Here is an 18376-nt window from a genome sequence, read left to right on the forward strand (position 1 = left end):
TGCACAGCTAACAATCACCTGGGCTGCGACACCTCTTGTGTTAGAGAAAACGTGCTTGCTGCTCGAAAGCCCCCTGTCACGGGAGATGCCTGTGTGCAGGGCACTTACGGCAACCGCTCTGGGGACCTCGCCAGAAGCCAAAAGGAAGCACAGTGGACCTCGGTCAACACACCCTGTGGCTACAGCCACTTTCTTCCTTCTCTCTGACACTTCTCAGCCTGGCTTGTCACCAAACCCAAGTCGAATCCCTTTAGCTCAGTCTGGAGGGTGGGGGTGGGGTGGGGGGAGTAAGGATCAGTCCTAAGTCCAAGGAAACAGAAATGAAAAAGAACTTTCCAGAGGGTGGGGGCATTCCACCCTTTCTCCTACCTTAGTGGGTTATCTGAGTGGGTCTCCATGTGGGTCTCCAGTCCATACTTGCAAACGAACTCCTTGAAGCATATGGGACAGTGAAACACTTCATCAACCTTCTCCAAGTCACCCGACTGCCCATCTTCTACCATCTTGGGGGGAAAGGAAAAAAGTGAAGTCATGAAGGAAGGTCTCCCACATGGGGCTGCGTCAGAAGAGAGGCCCATACCTAATACGGATCTACAGGGAGGCCTCCCTCCTAGGGATGAAGGAAGCCAGGGACCAGTCTTTCATCCATGCAACAAATCCTCAACGCATGCGTCCATCCATCCACCTTCAACCCACTCATCCATTCAATGCACGCTTACGGAGCACCTAGTATCTGACAGGGACAGAGAACAACAGGAGTCCCTAACACGTATGAAGACGCTTCCACTCCAGCTGGAGAAACCAAAAAGCAGAGAGCAATGGAACAAGCTCCTCATTTCACGGGGCTCAGCGAGGGGGGCCCACAGAGCAAGTGCACAGAGGTATGCTTTCCTGCAGACACCTTGCAAAAACAGGGTGGAAAAACACAGGTTAAAAGCTTAGGATGGATGTCTGCCAAGTCCCCAAACTGTGAGAATAAAGACCAGAAGTATTTCTGCCAGGAGTCCCGCGGTGAGAAACATCGGCGCAGGGGGTGGCAAGAACCTTTTTAGCAGGTGCTGTGTCTTCTTTCTCTGACTCGGCATCATGACTCAGTTTCCTCTTGGAGGACAGCCGCCTGCGCTTCAGTGGGGATGGGGGTGCCGCAGCTGTAGCACTGTTAGGGTCCTTCTCATGAATCTTCATATGTCTGGAAAGAACGCACACACATACACACACAATATGATTTGGCAAAAAACGGAGTTGGTTTTTAAATTTTTCGTATTATATGTTTAGGTGTTGGTACTTCAATTTTAAGACAGAAGGTATGATTTATACAGTGATTACTCTCCTTTTAAAGCCTTCTATGCTCTTCCTGAAGCCCTCCATAAAGCTCTCACAAGCCCTATCCAGAAAGGTTGCTCAATGCGTTGCTGTCTGTTGGAAGACAGTCATGAACTTCACAGACACTAACGAGATGGAAAAAACCATGTGATTGCCTCTTCTACTTATTCAGACGAAAGGTGCTACTGTGGGACACACAGTTCTACAGGATAAAGAACTCCCAGATACGGCCAGTTCACACATCAAGTAATCACTCTGCATTTGCCCCCACAACCCACCTCGCAAACGCTAGTACGTGCTCGCTCTCCTCAACTTTTGGAGGCATGCTGGGGGTCAAATGTGAGAAGTGCTGACACAGCAAATGTCTGGAGTGAACCTGAAAGGCCTTCCATGTTGTTCATGGTGTTAGGCGGATTTATAGATGGTGAGAATAGCTGGGGCAATGGAATGAGTAAGTTGCACATTGCGACCCTGATGTCTGCAGGGCCAGGAACACATGTGTAAGAAAGCATTACACAGAGTGTGTCTGCTCCAAAAAGAAGGCTTTATGGGTGACCTGATTTAGGTGGCATTACTTTATCAAATTCCAAAGCAAACACCCTAAGAATATGGTCCCAAGGCCCATAGGAAAGAGAGAGATTACAAAAAGACAGTCAGTCTCAATTTCCTTCCTTTGTGACATAAAGGGTTTGGTTTTCCTAATGACAACCGTCATCACCATCATCATCTTTGACTGGGGTTAAACCGTGCCAGATGTAGGAATGGAGTCCCAGCTTTTTAGAAAGAGCTCTTTCATTGGATTATCTCACGGAGGAAGCGCTTAGGAATGGGGACAGACGGCGAGGCCTTCAGAAACAGTCCCGTCACATTTCCAGAAAGAAGCGCAGCACAGTTCAACTCCTTCTTTAGAGGGGACAGGCCAGGGATGACAAGGGTAAGAAGCCTGCGAACCATAAGCAGGGGCAGAAATTCAGGCATGTGGGCCAATGGTGCAAAGAGATAGGTGAGATAAGGCCTTTTCCCCCACAACCCTGCCCTGTGCTGTGCATGGGTGTGTGGGGGCGAGACCCTGGGCATCTCCTGTTCTGTTCTACAGACACACTCTAGGAGGCAGAGGGCCCCCAACCAGCCCTGACCATCTCTGCCCCGGCCCACAGAGAGCCAGCCCAGCCACCCACTAGCATGTTGGATGTGGCCTAGCCCTGGAGCAGATGGGCCTCAGGCCAAACCGCTGTTCTCTGGGTTGGGGGGCTTGGGGTGGGGAGTGGGGTGTCAGTGTGGTGGAGCAGGAAGATCTAAAGGGAGAAAATGGAAAAGAACCACAGTGAACCACCATGCCCACGTCCACCTAATTCCTTGCTGAGATTATCAAGGAAGGATGCTTTATTATTAGTTCTTGGTCACCTAAAGCCCCAGGAAAGTTCTTGGGAACCAAGAGCCTCATTCTAAGTATCCCCTCTATTCCAAGCTGATTGGGATTTAGAGACCATCACTTACTATCAGTGTTCAGAGGGAAAAAGGAAAAGACTAGCAAGTTTCTTTTGATATTTATTGTATCACATATTCCAGTTTTAGAAATATAAAAAAAAATGTTTTGAAGCACCTAAGAACTGAGGAAGTAATGAAAAATACTATGGGATATAAATTAGCACCAAACCCTCTCAATAAATCACTCAAAAATTAAGTTAAAGATGAATACCTTTTCTACAGCCAGTCGGTGACTTGTGTCCATGAACACAAGGCCACAAATAACCTCCGAGAATAGTGGAAATCCGAGACTGACAACCGTAAGCGGCTCACTAGCTCACTTCCAGCTACACCTTTTCTAACACAGGATCTGCATTTTTACAAAGTAATACTTTATTATCTAGTTCTGGGATGTGTGACGGAAGCGGCTTCCACAGAGCAGAGGATGAGGAAGGACAGCAGTGAGAATACAGTGAGGACCTGGTGGGAAGTTTACAGATTCTCATTTCCACTCTGCAGATGAGGCCGTGCAAGTGTAGAGAGGCTGACACGCCCGGGGCCCTCACAGCCAGGACTGACCCAGGTGTGCCCACTGCGGAGTCCGGGTTTTGCCCCCAGACTGCCTCCTAAGGCCAAGCCTTTGATCTGCATTCTTTACCACCAGCAGGAACCTCAGGGCTCCAGCCTGACCCCAGACACTTCCTCTCTGAGTGACTGTGGTCCAAGGCCTAGCACTTGGGACCAAGCTTTAGCCAGATGCCAAGAAGAGAATGAAAGAGATCGTTTCTTGCCTCCAGTCCTGCCTCTGTCTTACTCCGAAAAACTGAGGAAGCCCTTGAGCTGCATCGCTGCTTAAGGCAGGAAAAGGAGAACAGATCAAAGCAGTCTCAAAGGCCTTGGTGGCAAGCACGTCAACCCACTCCAGCTCTCCGACTGAGCCCTTTGGAGCCTCAGGTTCAAAGCTGCAGTGTGCTCCCTTCTGGAGTCAAATCTCCGGTTGCTGGCCAAGACACGGGGAGTTTCTAATCTGTCCCTTCGGCAGCATGGTGACCAACAGCTGCAGGTTCATGAACTCAACTCAGTCAAGAGTCCAGCTGCCAGAGTCTGGGAGCCACAGCCATTTCTGAAGTTGGATGTGATCTGTAGTTAAGATGCCATCTAACCTGACCCCTTCCCTTCTTCCCCGGTCTCTGACAGTAGGAGTGGCAACATTAACTGTCCACTTCCTCCCAAGAGCTCACAGGAAGTGGGGCGTGTCACTAAAATGAGCCAGTAATGGCCTCTTCCCCACAGAGTGTGGCTGAAGCAGACAGGAGGGCTGGTGGGGAGGGCAATTCTCGGTCTCTTCTTTATAAGGCCTGGGTCTGTCTTTCTCTCAGGTTTTATTTCAAGGACGAATGCTTCTCATTTCCACGTACCCTAAGAACCAGTAAACTACAATGAGCCTCAGATCTGGCAGGGAGCTGAGATGCTAGGCAGCCTCCCCTTCAGCACAGAAAGCCCCCAGCACACCGGACACGTCAGCATGTCATGATGCTTCAACACTTTTCCATTTTTAATGAGGCTAATTACTAAAACCATCTTTCCCATGCTGAGCCAAAAATCCCATCCTTCCTTCAAATGTCTATCTGTCCTTGGGGGCAACGTCGAATCAAGTCTACCTTCTCTCCTAGACGGCAGCTCTTCAAGTAATTCAAGAGGACTACTGAGTTTCTCTGAAGTTTCTCTTCCCCAAAGTGGACAACTCCGGCTCCTCCAGCCAGCCCCCTCACAGCCCTCTCCACTCTGCTGAATTATACTGGTCATTCCTAACCTTGGGATGTGCTCCAGTATATGGATATCCTTCCTGCCATGTTGGATTAGAAGGAGCGGCAATCTGGATGTGGTCTGAGGGTGCAGGGCACAGGCCTGCGGCGACCATCTTGGCGGGTGGCGTAAACAGAGGCTGGAGTTCCCGTGTGTGTGTGTGTGTGTTCAACAGTGATGTCACACCCTCAGCTCCAACAAAGATCCCCGTGACTTCTTCACTCCAACTGCCATTGAGCCCTGTCTCCGCCCCTCTACACTCGAGCATTTTCCATCTTTTCATCTGCTAGACCGGCAGGGATGAGAAATGAGCAGGGCTGGTGTGGCTCTCACGCACTGTTGATGGGAGTAAAAATGTAACCACCTTTCTGCAACACGGCTAAGCAGCAGCAAGCAGAATTTTAAATATGTATGCCCCTTATCCCAGTAAATTTCACTTCTAGAAATTTGTCTTGAAGATTAAAGAGTTGAACAAATATGCAAGGATTTACGCACAAGGACTGAGGTGCCATTATAACTCACAGATGGATAAACTGCAAAAACACCACCAACAACAGCATTTTCAACCGGCCGGTCTTAGTATTTTAAACTGACCTCCCTGATGTCCCTCTTGACCTGCTACCATGTCTTCTCTACACTGCAGACAGACTGAGCTTCTAAAACATGGCTCAAATCACACCACTCTCCTGCTTAAATGCCTCTGACGGCTCCACTCCTAGAACTGAATCTGGCCTCGGCCTATTTCTCAGGCTTCACTGGCTCGCACCCTAACCTGACCTCAAGGCCCTTTTGGACCTACTCGTTCTCTGGGAGAGAGGCCCCAGGACTGGTGCACCTGCCACTCCAGACCCTAGGCCTGGATGCCTGCATGTGTCCCACCCCGCTCATGCAGAGGCTCTCAAGCCCCCTGCCCTGTTTTACCTTCCTCACAGAACATACCAGAAACTGAAAATACTGTGTATTTCACTCATTTGACGGTCTCCTTGGCCTCAATAGAAAATAAGTGTCATCATGGCCTTGTCTCTCTCGTTCTCTGCACTGGCCCTTGGTGGCACATAGTAGGTAGTGGGTAGATACCTGCCAAACGGCTGAATGGCTGGACAGATGAATGCACGAAGGACATGCAGAAAACCTGTCCACTTGCAAAATCACTACAACCACGTCCTCAAGTCTCCAAAAAACTGCAATTAATGCCCTTACTAGGGTTTAATGTGAGCAAACTCGATACGAGATTATAAACAGTGCAGTGATAAAGGGAGTTGAATGAAAAACACCAAAGATGAACTGAGGACCCACTCGAATTTCTCCCATTATTGGTACAAATCTGTGTTCGTGTATTCAACTCCACCTACATTCACAGTAAGCTGCTTTTGGCACAAAATTCTAGAACTTTCCTTCAGAGGCATGTCACTTCAATCGTAGAAATCCTGCCACACCATGGTCTAAGGAAGGAATGTTATCAGAACTCTTTGAGGATTCAAGTGAAGTTTTCTCCCATTCGTAACACCCGGGGTTGGGGTGGGGGGGAGGTTTCTATAGTAATGAACAAAAAACAAATATTGCAGATGTTTTTTAAAGTAGAAAAAAAAATCTAAATCTGAGTGCTTTTTAGTACTGATAGGGGCCTACTTTGAATTTTGGCATGTATGCTGATTTTCAACTCAAATTTTCCTCTTATAAATGTAGTTCTTTATTTTCTAAAATGTAAAAAGACCCAGTTTAGCTATGGTGAGCTGTTCATAATACCGAACACATCACAGCTAAACAAATACACCTTGCACAAGAACTGAATACCACTCTAGTAACTTAGCAGAGACAGACCAATTTCTAAAGCACATCCTTTTCTTCCTCCCTGAACTTCCTCACCTCCAGCTCTCCAAATACGGGAACTTTCTGCTCACCTTTCTTAGGTATGTAAGTCTGCAGACTTGGCAATGAAGGTAAACTCTTACCACTCGAGCACTGGCTTGCTCGGGGAAGCAAGTGGGAATTCGGGTAGATGACAAAGCAAATTTGGGTGGGACGATGGTGTAGCAGAGAGACCATGTGATGGCACTGAAGTCTTGGGGGTGGTCTTGAGCACTGAGACAGTGTAGACTTATCCCAGTTCTACCATTCAGCACCCAGGGAGACACCACATGTTCCCCAGACTACCTCACCTTTGGTTTGCACGTCTGTAAAATGGGGACAAAACTGCCAGTCTCAAGCTGTCCTCCAACCAGCAGCAATGGCACCAGCCAGGAGCTTGTCACAAATGCAAGTTCTCAGGCCTGCAGACTCAGAGACTCGGGGCCAAGGCCCAGCACCCTGGAATTCCACAAGCTCTCCAGGTGATACTCATGCCTGCTCAGGTGTGAGAACCACTGGACCACAGTTCACTTCTTCAACCCTTCATCCTGGTTACAGGCTCGGTTAACCACCTGACTGGAATGTCGCCATCTTGGGGATACGAGCATTACACCACCCCAGGCTCACACTGCAAAATGCTGCAGACTCTGCATGAGTTTACTGGGCATAAATACATAACCAAAACAGTGACGAAATTTAACATCCTCAAAATTATTTTGGGGGTCAAATCCTTTGGACAAGTCTCAACAAGTTTAAAGGATCGCCCAGTGGAAGGCGTCCTGATGGCAGGTCTGAAACACTGTCCAAGCTCTTCCATAGCTACTTTACCTCAGGTACCTGAGAAGGTCAACGCTCAGGCAAGATCTAGACCTTTCTGGTATTTGCTAACTTCTCCTGCTTAATTTCTTATAAGTTTTATTAACACAGGAACTGAATTGTTTGATCCTCTGAGCAGACGGCATTATAAGGAAGGTCACTCAGCACACAGGACATAAACCGCACACAAACAGCGCTCGGCCCTGCTTTCGGGGGAGGGGGGTGCACCAAACTGAAGCCGACAGGCTCCAACAGGTTTTTGCAGCCTGATGACAGATCTATCCCCATTCCTACCGGGGCTCGCTTTGCTTTTCTTTTCCAACGAAGTCTTGTGACAGCCAAAAGAGGGAGTGAATCAGATTAACAAGCATCACTGCTCCACAACCTACATTTTGGGCCAAAGAAAAACCAGCCTCCAGAAAGATTCCTGTAGGTCTCTGGTAACAGATGTACAGGGTAGCGGTTTAAGGGTGGAGAGCTGTGAGTGATGCCTGCAAGTCAACCCAGGCCTATGCCAGCACCTGAGGGGTGGGGAGGGGAGTGAAGACAGAGGTGGACGAGGGGCCGGGGAGAGGCTGGCAAGGCTTCAAGCGTCCGACTCCCAGTGTGGTTCCACCTCTGAGCGCAGAGCCACCTTCTAGTAATTCGGGTGTTGTTTAGGCTCAGTCATGCTGATCCAGAAGGCAGGTCACGCTAGTTGTGCCTGGGTGTGGAGGGAGGGCTGACCACGGTGGATGTAAGCAGCCTCGCGGACTGAAGACAGCACTCTCAGAGAACTCTGGAAGTCAGCCTCCGGTGAGGTGTGTGCCTCAGAGGCGTTTCCCTGCTGTCCTCAGGCTGGCTGTGGGAACACCTACAGCGGGCTGCTCCCAGCGCTCTCAGGATGCTTCTGCTCAAGTGCCCGGATACTGCACCCCCCCCGCAGGCCGGCGACACTCCACGTCCTCTGACCGGGGCAGCATGACCCATGGACACTACAACAAAGGGAGGTTTGCACCTGAGTCCTCACGTGGAGTTTACTCCTCCCGCGGCTGCTCGGGGGCAAAAGATGAGCACGGCGACTTCAAAGCCACCTCCCCCATCAGCTTTTCTCCATGAGCTCCTCTTCCCCTGCAACAGGGGGAAACGCATCCCAACGGTACAGAACGTCTCTCCTCCTGTGGACTGCAGCCTGGTGCGTGGGTGGTGCCGGTGTAGGCATGAATTGGAACAGTACGAAGAGTCAAGGAACCTTAGGAGATTGGGTCCATGTTGCTCATGACAGTTGCCTTTGAACTTTCTACCTCTCCACTGCTCCCCGGCCCACAGCTGCTTGCAGCTCTGACTAGGGGTACAGTCCTGGATGGCCCCCAATTTCTGCTCTGCTGTCTCTGGGTTCCCCTGCAGTGGTAGTGAAGGCACTTCTTTCTGCATCCCGCTCTCAGGCAAAACCCTAGTACAAACACTTCCTCCCTGATGGACAGAGCTGGGTTATGATGCCTGAGGGGTATGTTTCCCTCGATGGCCCCCATGCCCTTGCCATCCTTCAGGGAAGAGAAAGGCAACCTTCTGGCTACGACAGTCCTTTCCCTCTACCTTCCACATGGATACTGAAGCCGCTGACCTCAGAACGGAATCGAGGTCCAACATTCTCCAGTTATTGACGGTTTACTTAGAAAACAGAGGGCCCTTCACTGCTCATTCTAAAGCTCCTTCCTCCTCTCTTGGCGTTCAAATACAGTGTAGGGGAGCTTGGCAGTTGGCCCATGTCAATAAATATCAACCTTTGCAAAATCTTTATTCTAGACCCTGTCCCTAAACAGGTTCTTGGGATCAGTACACCTTAAACCCTCTTGTACTTTTTCTTTCCTTTGCCTGCCCTCGTTTTGCTAAAATAATTTGTTAACACACTCTCTATATGTTATTTGGCTCCCTGGATACCTGTGTATAATACCCACTAAAGACACACAGTACATATTTCCATATAAAATCACAGATTCCTAAAAAACAAACAAAAGACCTCAGAGGCTGAATGTGTTGACCTCTCTCACACCCAGAGAGCTCTCTCATTCACACAGAGCTAAAACTGGCCTGCCTGGGCTGTCCCTGTGTTCAACCAGGAAACGGTAAGTAGAATGTTACCACCTTCCCACCTGACGGCCCCTTACATCTTTTAGGGCAGCCACCATGTTGTAATGGACTCTTCCCCTTCTCTGGGCTAACCATCCTCTATTTCTTCAACCCTCCTAGACAGCCCGAGGTCCCAATCCCAGGAGAGACACTCATATCTGCTGCCTTTGGTGATGGAGCCCACCTAGAAGTTGACATTCCCAAAGGGCAACCCAGAGCCACTACCTCTGAGGGAAGCGATCACCACCACCTCCACCCCAGCCTGCAGACGATGGCTTTCTGCAGCAAACGGCTAAAAATCCCCAGTCCTAACCGTCACGGTAGACTTGAAAGGTGGTCACCCAGACCCTTTTCTCACTTCAGCCCCGGAGGGAGTTCGCTTTAGCTTTCTTTCTTAAAGACGGTAGCACCTAGTTATTCACATCCTTTTTCTTTTTGCAGAGGAGGAAGAGATGCTTACCTCCACAATAAGGTAGCGCCAGCTCACTGCTGGCAACTCCTCAGCCTCTTCCAAAAGAGGAACAGGAAATGCTTAGGCTGAGCGGCTCATGACGGCCCACCACATGCCACAGAGGGAAATGGAAGGTGTGGGTGGTGGATGCAGAGAAGGGGCATGGCGAAAAGGAAAGTCACCACCACTATGGGGACACCATACTGTATTCTTCAGGGGCCAGGGAGAAACAGCCCAGAAGGAAAGGGGGACCAAGATCACACTGTGTCCGACATGAGAGGAAAAAAAAGATGAACATAAATGAATCCAAGGAGAACGATCACCTGCAACACCCAGTCAGGCAACAGAGCCCCTTCTTGGTGAAGGCATCGGTCCCCAGTCACCCCGCATCTCCAATGGGATGAATGTGGTACGCATGGGCCTCTGCTTGCCAAAGGTGACCCAAATCCCTAAACGACATGCTGCGAGGGAGAGCGGAACAGCGCTCTACCCACACGAACCCAGGGAAGAGGGGTCCAGGACTCGCTTCCAGTCTCAGCGGAACCCGTAACATCGCAGACCTCCATTTTCCCGCCTGTTAAGCTGGAACGGTCCTCTGGAGTGAGGTGGGTTATATAAGCACGAAGAGTAAGAATTAAGTGCTGACACTACATACCAATACCTATTATGCAACCGAATCTCTGGTGTAGGGAAATACAAAATCTCTCCCGACTGAAGACCAACAAGCTCTCTATCAACCCTAAGCCCCGAAGGCAGCTGAGGAGAAAGGCCCTCTGGCACACACACACAGGCCCGGGACAGGTGAGCAGGGATTCGGTGTGATCAATACCTATACTAAGATTTCTATGCTGCCTGTTCACATTTTAGTGGGGGGGGGGTTGGGGGGGGACAGAATTTGCTGCTAATCACCTTCCTTAACAAATCAGAAAAACGTTGACAGTGAGTGGGCACGTTTCGATGTTTGCTAGCACCAGCTTGTTCAGCCCGAACAGGTTGGACAGGTTGAATATTTAAACAAAGGCGGAAAAATGCAAGGTATAAAGCACGAGGTGCAGAGCTGTGGGTTTAAGTTGGTGATCTGACGCTGGCAGGCAGGCTCGCTCTCCTCCTCCCCTTCCCTCCTCACTTTGCTACTTTGATATTATAGGACTAAGTGGGACGCACACTCAGGACCTGTTTGCAGCTGTCGGGACATCAGCAGAGGGCAGGGTGGGAGAGGAGAAGGGTGCCTGTCGGGGTCCGGAGCAGAGGCGGGCCCTCTGCTCCTTATCCTACCCCCAGCAAACACAGGCCTTACCTTCCGTGACCTAATTTCTAGCTCTCACAATCGCCGGGCTGTTCAAGTGTGGGCAAGCACGGGTGCTCCAGAATTTGATGCCATTCACCACTTTTACCTGGTGCAACTGAGCTTTCAAACTATCTCAGCGAGATAGGTCAAAAATACCCCAGTGCCTGCATTCAAAAGAAACTTCTTTTGCGTCTGTTCAAATCTCCAAAAACAAATACTACCTCTGCCAAAATAGAAGCAAACCTAAATTATGAACATTATTCGCATCCAGCTGGCGGAGTGATAACGAACTGCTTAATTACAAAGCAGACCATAATCTGAGAAACGGTGACGGGATGAAACAGGCTTTCACATCCCGTACGGGCAGACTTTTGGTCTGCCCTCTTTGGTATAACCAAACTTGACGTGGGCCTCAGAAGAAAAATGGCTGAAGAAAGAGTGAGCACCAGACCAGCTCATTGTTAAGGGGTATTAGAAAAGAAAAAAACAAACACAAAGTAGAAGGGAAAATGTTTTAGAGAATGTCAGTCAAACATAAAACAGGCTTCGCAAGAGACTGTCAAATGAAATGGGTCAACTTTCCGCTTTGCTATTTTCTTACGCTTTTTACTTTATTTGAAAAATAAAATTCTGTGACAAATCACTCTGACCTGTTCTTTTTCTCATACTGGTAGCTTTCTGCAATTTGCAGATTTCTAAAATGTAAAAGTAAGAATTCTGAAAAGAACCACGGATTCTCGTCACATAGGAAAATGCAAACCCACATGAAAAACAGAAAAACACCTCAAAACAAGCAATCCCCCCCCAAAAAAGAAGGGTTCAAATAATGAGGATTTGCACAATTCAGAAAAGAAAATTCAGGCCTATGGCACACAGCGGCTTTACAAAATACCCCTTCCAGACTGTCAGGTTCTTAGACGACAGCATATGGGACCCTCGTGGTCGAAGGTCACGGTCTCTCCTTGGTTTTGTAAACACACATGCTCATGAGCACGCAGAAGGAACTGGGGGGTTAAGTTTCCTAAGAGAGAAGAGAAGGGAAGGCAACCACAATTCACCGAACGTTTATGTGAGCTAGGGGCTTGGGTATATAGTACAGCATTTAATACTCATGATAACAAACTCTTGAGAGCCGAACGTCACCCTGTAAAAGATGAAGAAACGGAGGCGCTCTCCGCCACTCTGTGGAACATCCTTTATCAGCATCAGCCAGAGAGGAAGGAAGAGCTCTCAGAGGACACACAGAGAGGCTGCCTTTATACAAACCACTACTGTATTTAAAATAAAGGCACACAGGTTTCACTTTCAACCCATGAGATGTAAAGAAGGGCTAAGAGCGTTTAAATATAATCACACAATAAACTCACTTGGTGAAAGCTTAATAATGCTACCGGGGGTAACTGGGAAGTCAGACAATTTGCTGTGATACACAGATTTGTCAATGTTGACACTCAAGGGGAAAATCCGGGGCCTCTTAATGATGTGGACTCTCAAAGAGAATGAAAAGCATATTAAAAGGCATGATCAGGGAATGGACTAATACACTTACATGATGTTTCTTTTCCTAGTTAAAAAGAAAAAAGTTGCAACCTGGTTAAAAAAAAAAGCTTTCTAGACGATACTCGAAGTATGTCTGACTACTTCAGTACCCATAGTACTAAGACAGATGAGACCCAAGTACAACCATCATGAAATCACCAGACAGTCACCAAACACCACCAAATGTAAGTGGTCCTGTGTCCTGCAGAGATCACACCTGCCCATTACGCTGACTGTGCGACTATCTTTGTAGGGAGCTGCACATATGATCACAGAACATTTATCATCTTCTAAGTGGAACCGAATGTGTTAAGATTTCTGAGCATCCCCTAAAGACATTTTCTTCTGATTTGTCTTTCCCTCAAGGGAAAGATTCTTAGTTGTAGATAACTGAAACGTCATTATATAATCATTTTTTCCTTCTATCTATCTATCTATCTATCTATCTATCTATCTATCTATCTATCTATCTATCTTCCTTCCTACCTACCTACCTACCTACCTACCTACCTACCTATTTATCTACTTTAGAGAAGGGGGAGGGCCAGAGAGAGAATCTTCAGCAGGCTCCAAGCCCAGCATGGAGCCTGACATGGGGCTCCACCCCACAACTCCGAGAGATCACAACTTGAGCTGAAATCAAGAGCTGAATGCTCAACTGATTGAGCCACCCAGGTGTCCCATTTCCTACTTTTTAATAGAAAAAAAATTCCCATAGTCCTGGGTCGGGTGACCCACAGATTTTTATCCTACAAATTATTTCTTCCCATGGGACCTGATACCTTTCTCCCCTCGTAGGAATAGGTCAGGGAAGTGTGTACCTAGTGGTTAAGACTTGTTTCAAGATGTGACTAGCTGAACCTCTGAGTGCCCACCTCCAATCTGGAGAAACAGCAGATCCCAAATCTAGTTCTGGGGGGGTCCTCAGAAACTCATTATTACCATGAGCGAAGTTCACGGGCCCTTCCTCTTGCTGGGTTCTGAGGGCAAAGAAGTGACTGTCCCCTCCCAAGACACTGTCCTACCCCCGTTCCTTCTGTCCTTAAATGCTGGCCACCTGTTCAGATACCCAAGTTCACTTGTGCATGCCAAGGGCTGGCTCTGCCTAAGCATCTGAGAGTAGTGTGCTAAATTCAGAGCCTCTGTGGTCTCATTTGTCATGGAGCAGGTCACATTTCTGTGCAGCGAACGTTTTCTTCCAGCATAATAGGAACACATAAGCCTCTGTTCCTGAAGACTGTCTGTTATCCAGGGCATCCTAAGGTCTATGTCTCCCGCACTTAGCAACAGAAAAAGTCATGCTTGTTGCAGGAGGAAAGCAAGCCCGGGCCAAAACAACTAGATGATGTTCCAGGGATTTCCCTGCCTCATGTTCGTCCTTCCATGACACGGACTAAAGGAACACACAACCCCACTCTCTGGAGAATGAATGGAGAAGCTAGTTAGGAAAGCCTGCTCCTGCCAGGGTCTTTGGCGTGTCTCAAATGTAACATGTACTCCGCAGCTCTCTCTGTAGCTTAAAGGTCTATAGTTTGGAAAATGAAGAGCAAAGTGGAAATTAATTTCCTATTTTCCCAAGGCAATTACGGTCTGGCAAAAGAAAGACACCTATCTCAGAGGTAAGATTTCTTCCAAAGGAGATTTGTTTCAATTTTCTCTTTCAAATATCATCACTTCTTCATAGCTCTGAAGACCAGCGTCTTCTGGAAAGTTTTGCAAATTGCAAAGCTCAGTGCCCTTTTTCCTACATTGAGCTCTCCCGGCAGGCGGCTCTGGCTCAGTTTCCCAAGTTTGTTTTGGAAGATGAGCACCGCTCAATCCAAATTTTCAACGTGGGAGCAACTGATAAAGAGTTCTGGGAAGTTAAAAGCTGGAGCCACGGTGATGTTTCCGTGATACATGTTTTGCACTTGATGCAGGCTATTATCCTGATTCTGAACTCAGCTGTGGTCAGAGAGGTTTGGGATGAAGGATTTCCAAACCTCAAAAACATAAGAGTCCACAGACTGGGAAAGTGGCAGCCTGAACAACTGGACCAGATTGGGTAATAGACCCAGAAGGCCTTTTTGCTTGGGTGCTGAGGGTCCTCTGCTACAACTAAGATAAAGGAAACCCTACAAAAAGACTGACTCGCCTTATAAACCAGAGGTAACTACTGCTTCATAAAGGGGGTGAGGACAGAGTACCTCAATGTCAGTTAAGAACCACCTAGAACTGAAAAAGATCTAGTTCCTGGAGTGTGGGTTGCAATGTATGCAGCAACAGGAGTGTGGGGCGGAGCCCAGATAGGCCCCTACAGCATGCGGCCCGACAGTAAATACCGGGAAGGCAAGGCTTATCTGGAAGAATGTGCACACCCAGAGATACGCATCACCTCTGCACGTGCAGATGCCCTTCAGAGCAGCAGGGGGGAGCAGGAGGCCCCAGGAAGGTGACTTCTGTGTTCCTAAGTGACACTGTGTGCCAGACCAGCCTTGTGGAATCAAGCCTTGGGGAAATGGCTCTAGAAAGCCACAGCACAGGGAAATCATGTGCTAGCAGGGGTCCTGCTGGATCTGCACCCCTCAGGGGAGAGAGGGAAGATGGGAACCTGATGTGGGCACAGGAAGGGAGGGCCTGGAACAGGTATCAACAAGACAGAACACGACACGGGTGCCCAGGACGCACGGGGTCTCCGATCACCCCACTAGTGATCCTGGCTCTCCTTGATCCCAGCCGGTGCCACAGCCCGTGGGAAGCAGCAGCAGCGGAAGGAAAAAGAGGAGGAGAGAGGGAAGAGCTTCTGTCTTGAGCAGCAAACTCACAGTCGACTGACCTCCTTCCACGCTCTGAAAACCTATCATAACTTGGGTCTTCACGGTTCTTTTTCATTCCTGCACACACATGTCCCTGGGGTCGCTCTGGCCCTAACCAGGGGAACCCGGGTATGTGCTTAGGAGAGACCACAGCTCAGCATTCTAGCCTCAGGTTCTAGAACTGATTCATTGGGACAAATAAATCAAACTCCACTCTCTAGCACATTTTTGTAAGTGTTTTCGCATTTTTACCATTTTTTTTTCCAAAAGTACAGTTTCACCAACAAATGAAGGGGGTGATGATTGTGAATGATTACCAAAAACTGAATGCTCTTTTAACTCATTATTTGCGATTTTCTGCAGAGACGGCAAAGCCAACGTAGTGTGATAAACTCAAATATCCTAACTGTTATTCAGATGACCCCATTTAGGATAGCAAAAAGAAAACAAAAGTAAAAGGAATCTCTTGAGTTATTTTTCTGGTATTATAGGAATGTTTACTTAGTGGCACATATGATAGTGATATTGGTGACCGCTGATTTAACATTCTCCTAAGCGCTTTGCATGTGTTAATTCATGAATCCCCACAATGCTGCCCCAACCCTGGTCAGGTATCACTTCTTTCTACAGATGAAGTAACCGAGACACAGAGAGGTCAAACAACTTCTCTAGGGTCACACAGCTCACAGATCATCACAGGAGTGCTTTTCAGTGCTAACAATAAAAACTCGGAAACATCCCCCACACAGGATATTTCCACGGTATATTGTTAACGTTACTTTGGGATGCTTTCACAAACTTTTGAGCCCAAGTCCTCAGTGAGGGTTTCCTATGCCACTTTGTGACCGGATAGACAAATTAAGAGATTCCTGTAAATTCTGCAGAATTAGAACTAGAACTTGGTCCCATAACAATTAGCCCTCTTCTCCAAATCAAGGTGACTCACAATAAATAAAATCAGTACAAAACCCAAAATTAGCACAAACATCCCTAAGGCCTGCTTTAAAAAAAGAAGATTTACAAATAATAATTCACAAATAAGTCCAATATACACTGTTCACAAATAAGAAATGTACCTTAGGATAATATCAAGGGCTGTGGTATAAAAAATGGAAGATTCTTTCAAAATCTATCCATGTACACCCAAACAGCACACCGTCGTAAATCTAATAAAAAGCTATTCCATGTTCACCAAATAGAGTGTATATGCTAGTAAGTCGGCTGCAACAGTTTAACACCGAAAATGCAGTTAACCTTTGAACACCACGGTGAACTACACAGGTCCACTTGTACATAACATTTTTTGGAACAGTAAATTACTGTAAATGTATTTTCCTTATCATTTTCTTAATGACATCTTTCTCTTACTTTATTTTAAAATTAGCTTACTTTATTTTAAAATTACAGCATACCACATACAACGTGCAAAATATGTGTTAATCAACATATATGTTTATGTGCTCGTTAAGGTTTCCAGTTGACAGTAGACTAGCAGTAGTTAAACTTTAGGGGAGTCAAAAGCTTTATGTGATTTTCGACTGCCCGGTGGTCAGTGCCCCTAACCCCTGCATTGTTCAAGGGTCCACTGTAAAGCTTTACAGCAACATGGAATTGTTTTGGGGGGGGGCAGTATGAAAGAGTGATTTTTTCTAATATGCAAAGTGACGTGAGCACTATCAATTATTTCTGAGATAATAGTTAAAGGCATGGTCTCTAAGCCCGATGGCCAACGTTCCAATCTCGGCCTTCTCTGTTACTTTGATCCTAAGCAAGTTTCCTCATCTGCAAAATGGGATAATAATTCCACAAACCTTACAGGCAGAGCACATAAAAATAAATGGAGATCAATAAGGAAATAGGAAATGTGAACATATAAACCAGCTTGACCTAAAAGCACCTCTCGAGAGCATGCCAACTAACAGCAGCAGAATACACATTCTTCTCGAACAGATGGGACGTCCTCCAGGACAGACCATATGCTAGGCCATAAACAAGCCTCCATAAATTTCAAAGGATTGAAATCATACAAAGTATGTTCTCCAACTACAATGGAACGATATTGGAAATTAATAGCAGCAAGAAATTTGGGAATTCACAAATATGCGGACACTGAACAATAGAGTCCAAAATAACCAACGGGTCAAAGAAGTCGTCACACAGGAAATAAGAAAATACTTTGAGATGAATGAACAAGGAAACACAACATACAAAAATTTATGGGATGCTACTAAAGCAAATGCTGAAAAGATATTTATAGCTGTGAACGCCTATGGCACAGAAGAAGTTCTCAAATCAATATCCTCACCTTCTGCCTTAAAACACTGGAAAAAGAACAGTAAGCTAACCCTAAAGCAAGCAGAAGGAGGGAAATAATAATGTACAGAGTGGGAAAGTAATGAAATAGCAGAAAAGCCAACAGAGGAAAACCTACAAAACGAAAAACTGTTTCTTTGAAAATATCAGTAAAATTGACAAATGTTTAGCTAGACTGCCTAAGGAAAAAAAAACAAAACACTCGAATGATTAATGTCAGGAATGAAAGAGGGGACGTTACTAGTCACCCTGTAGAAGGGGAAACTGTGAGCAACCTGTAGGCCAACCAATTAGATAATTTACATAAAATGGCCAAATTCCTAGAACAGATAAAAATAACTGAAACGAGCTCAAGAAGAAACAGGAATGTGAACAGACCTATCACAAGAGCCTGAATTAGTAATTTGAAAACGTCTCAGAAGGAAAAGTCCAGGTGGTTTTGTTGGTGCATTCTAACAAATACATCAAGAGTTAACACCAACAAACTCTTCCAAAACACGGAGGTGGACGGGATACTTCCCAACTCACTCTATGAGGCTAGCAGAATTACCCAGGCATGAAAACCGGACAGGGACTCAGAAGAAACCTACAGACCAGTATCTCTTATGAATATAGGAAACT

At 47.0% G+C, this 18376-nt stretch overlaps 1 protein-coding gene across 5 annotated transcripts in view; it reads right to left on the reverse strand.

Annotated features, from left to right (window-relative positions):
• Window positions 1-18376, reverse strand: part of RREB1 (ras responsive element binding protein 1) — a 126096-nt gene that overhangs the window by 33764 nt on the left and 73956 nt on the right. For all 5 annotated transcript variants that reach the window (XM_034660364.1, XM_034660365.1, XM_019795019.2 and 2 more), the window contains 2 exons: window positions 1045-1189; window positions 370-503 (listed from right to left, as the gene is read on the reverse strand). In XM_034660364.1, the coding sequence (XP_034516255.1) occupies window positions 370-503; window positions 1045-1189 (279 nt within the window). The remainder of the gene's footprint in view (window positions 1-369; window positions 504-1044; window positions 1190-18376) is intronic.

The sequence above is a fragment of the Ailuropoda melanoleuca genome, chromosome 5, assembly GCF_002007445.2.
Source record: "Ailuropoda melanoleuca isolate Jingjing chromosome 5, ASM200744v2, whole genome shotgun sequence".
NCBI lineage: Eukaryota > Metazoa > Chordata > Mammalia > Carnivora > Ursidae > Ailuropoda > Ailuropoda melanoleuca.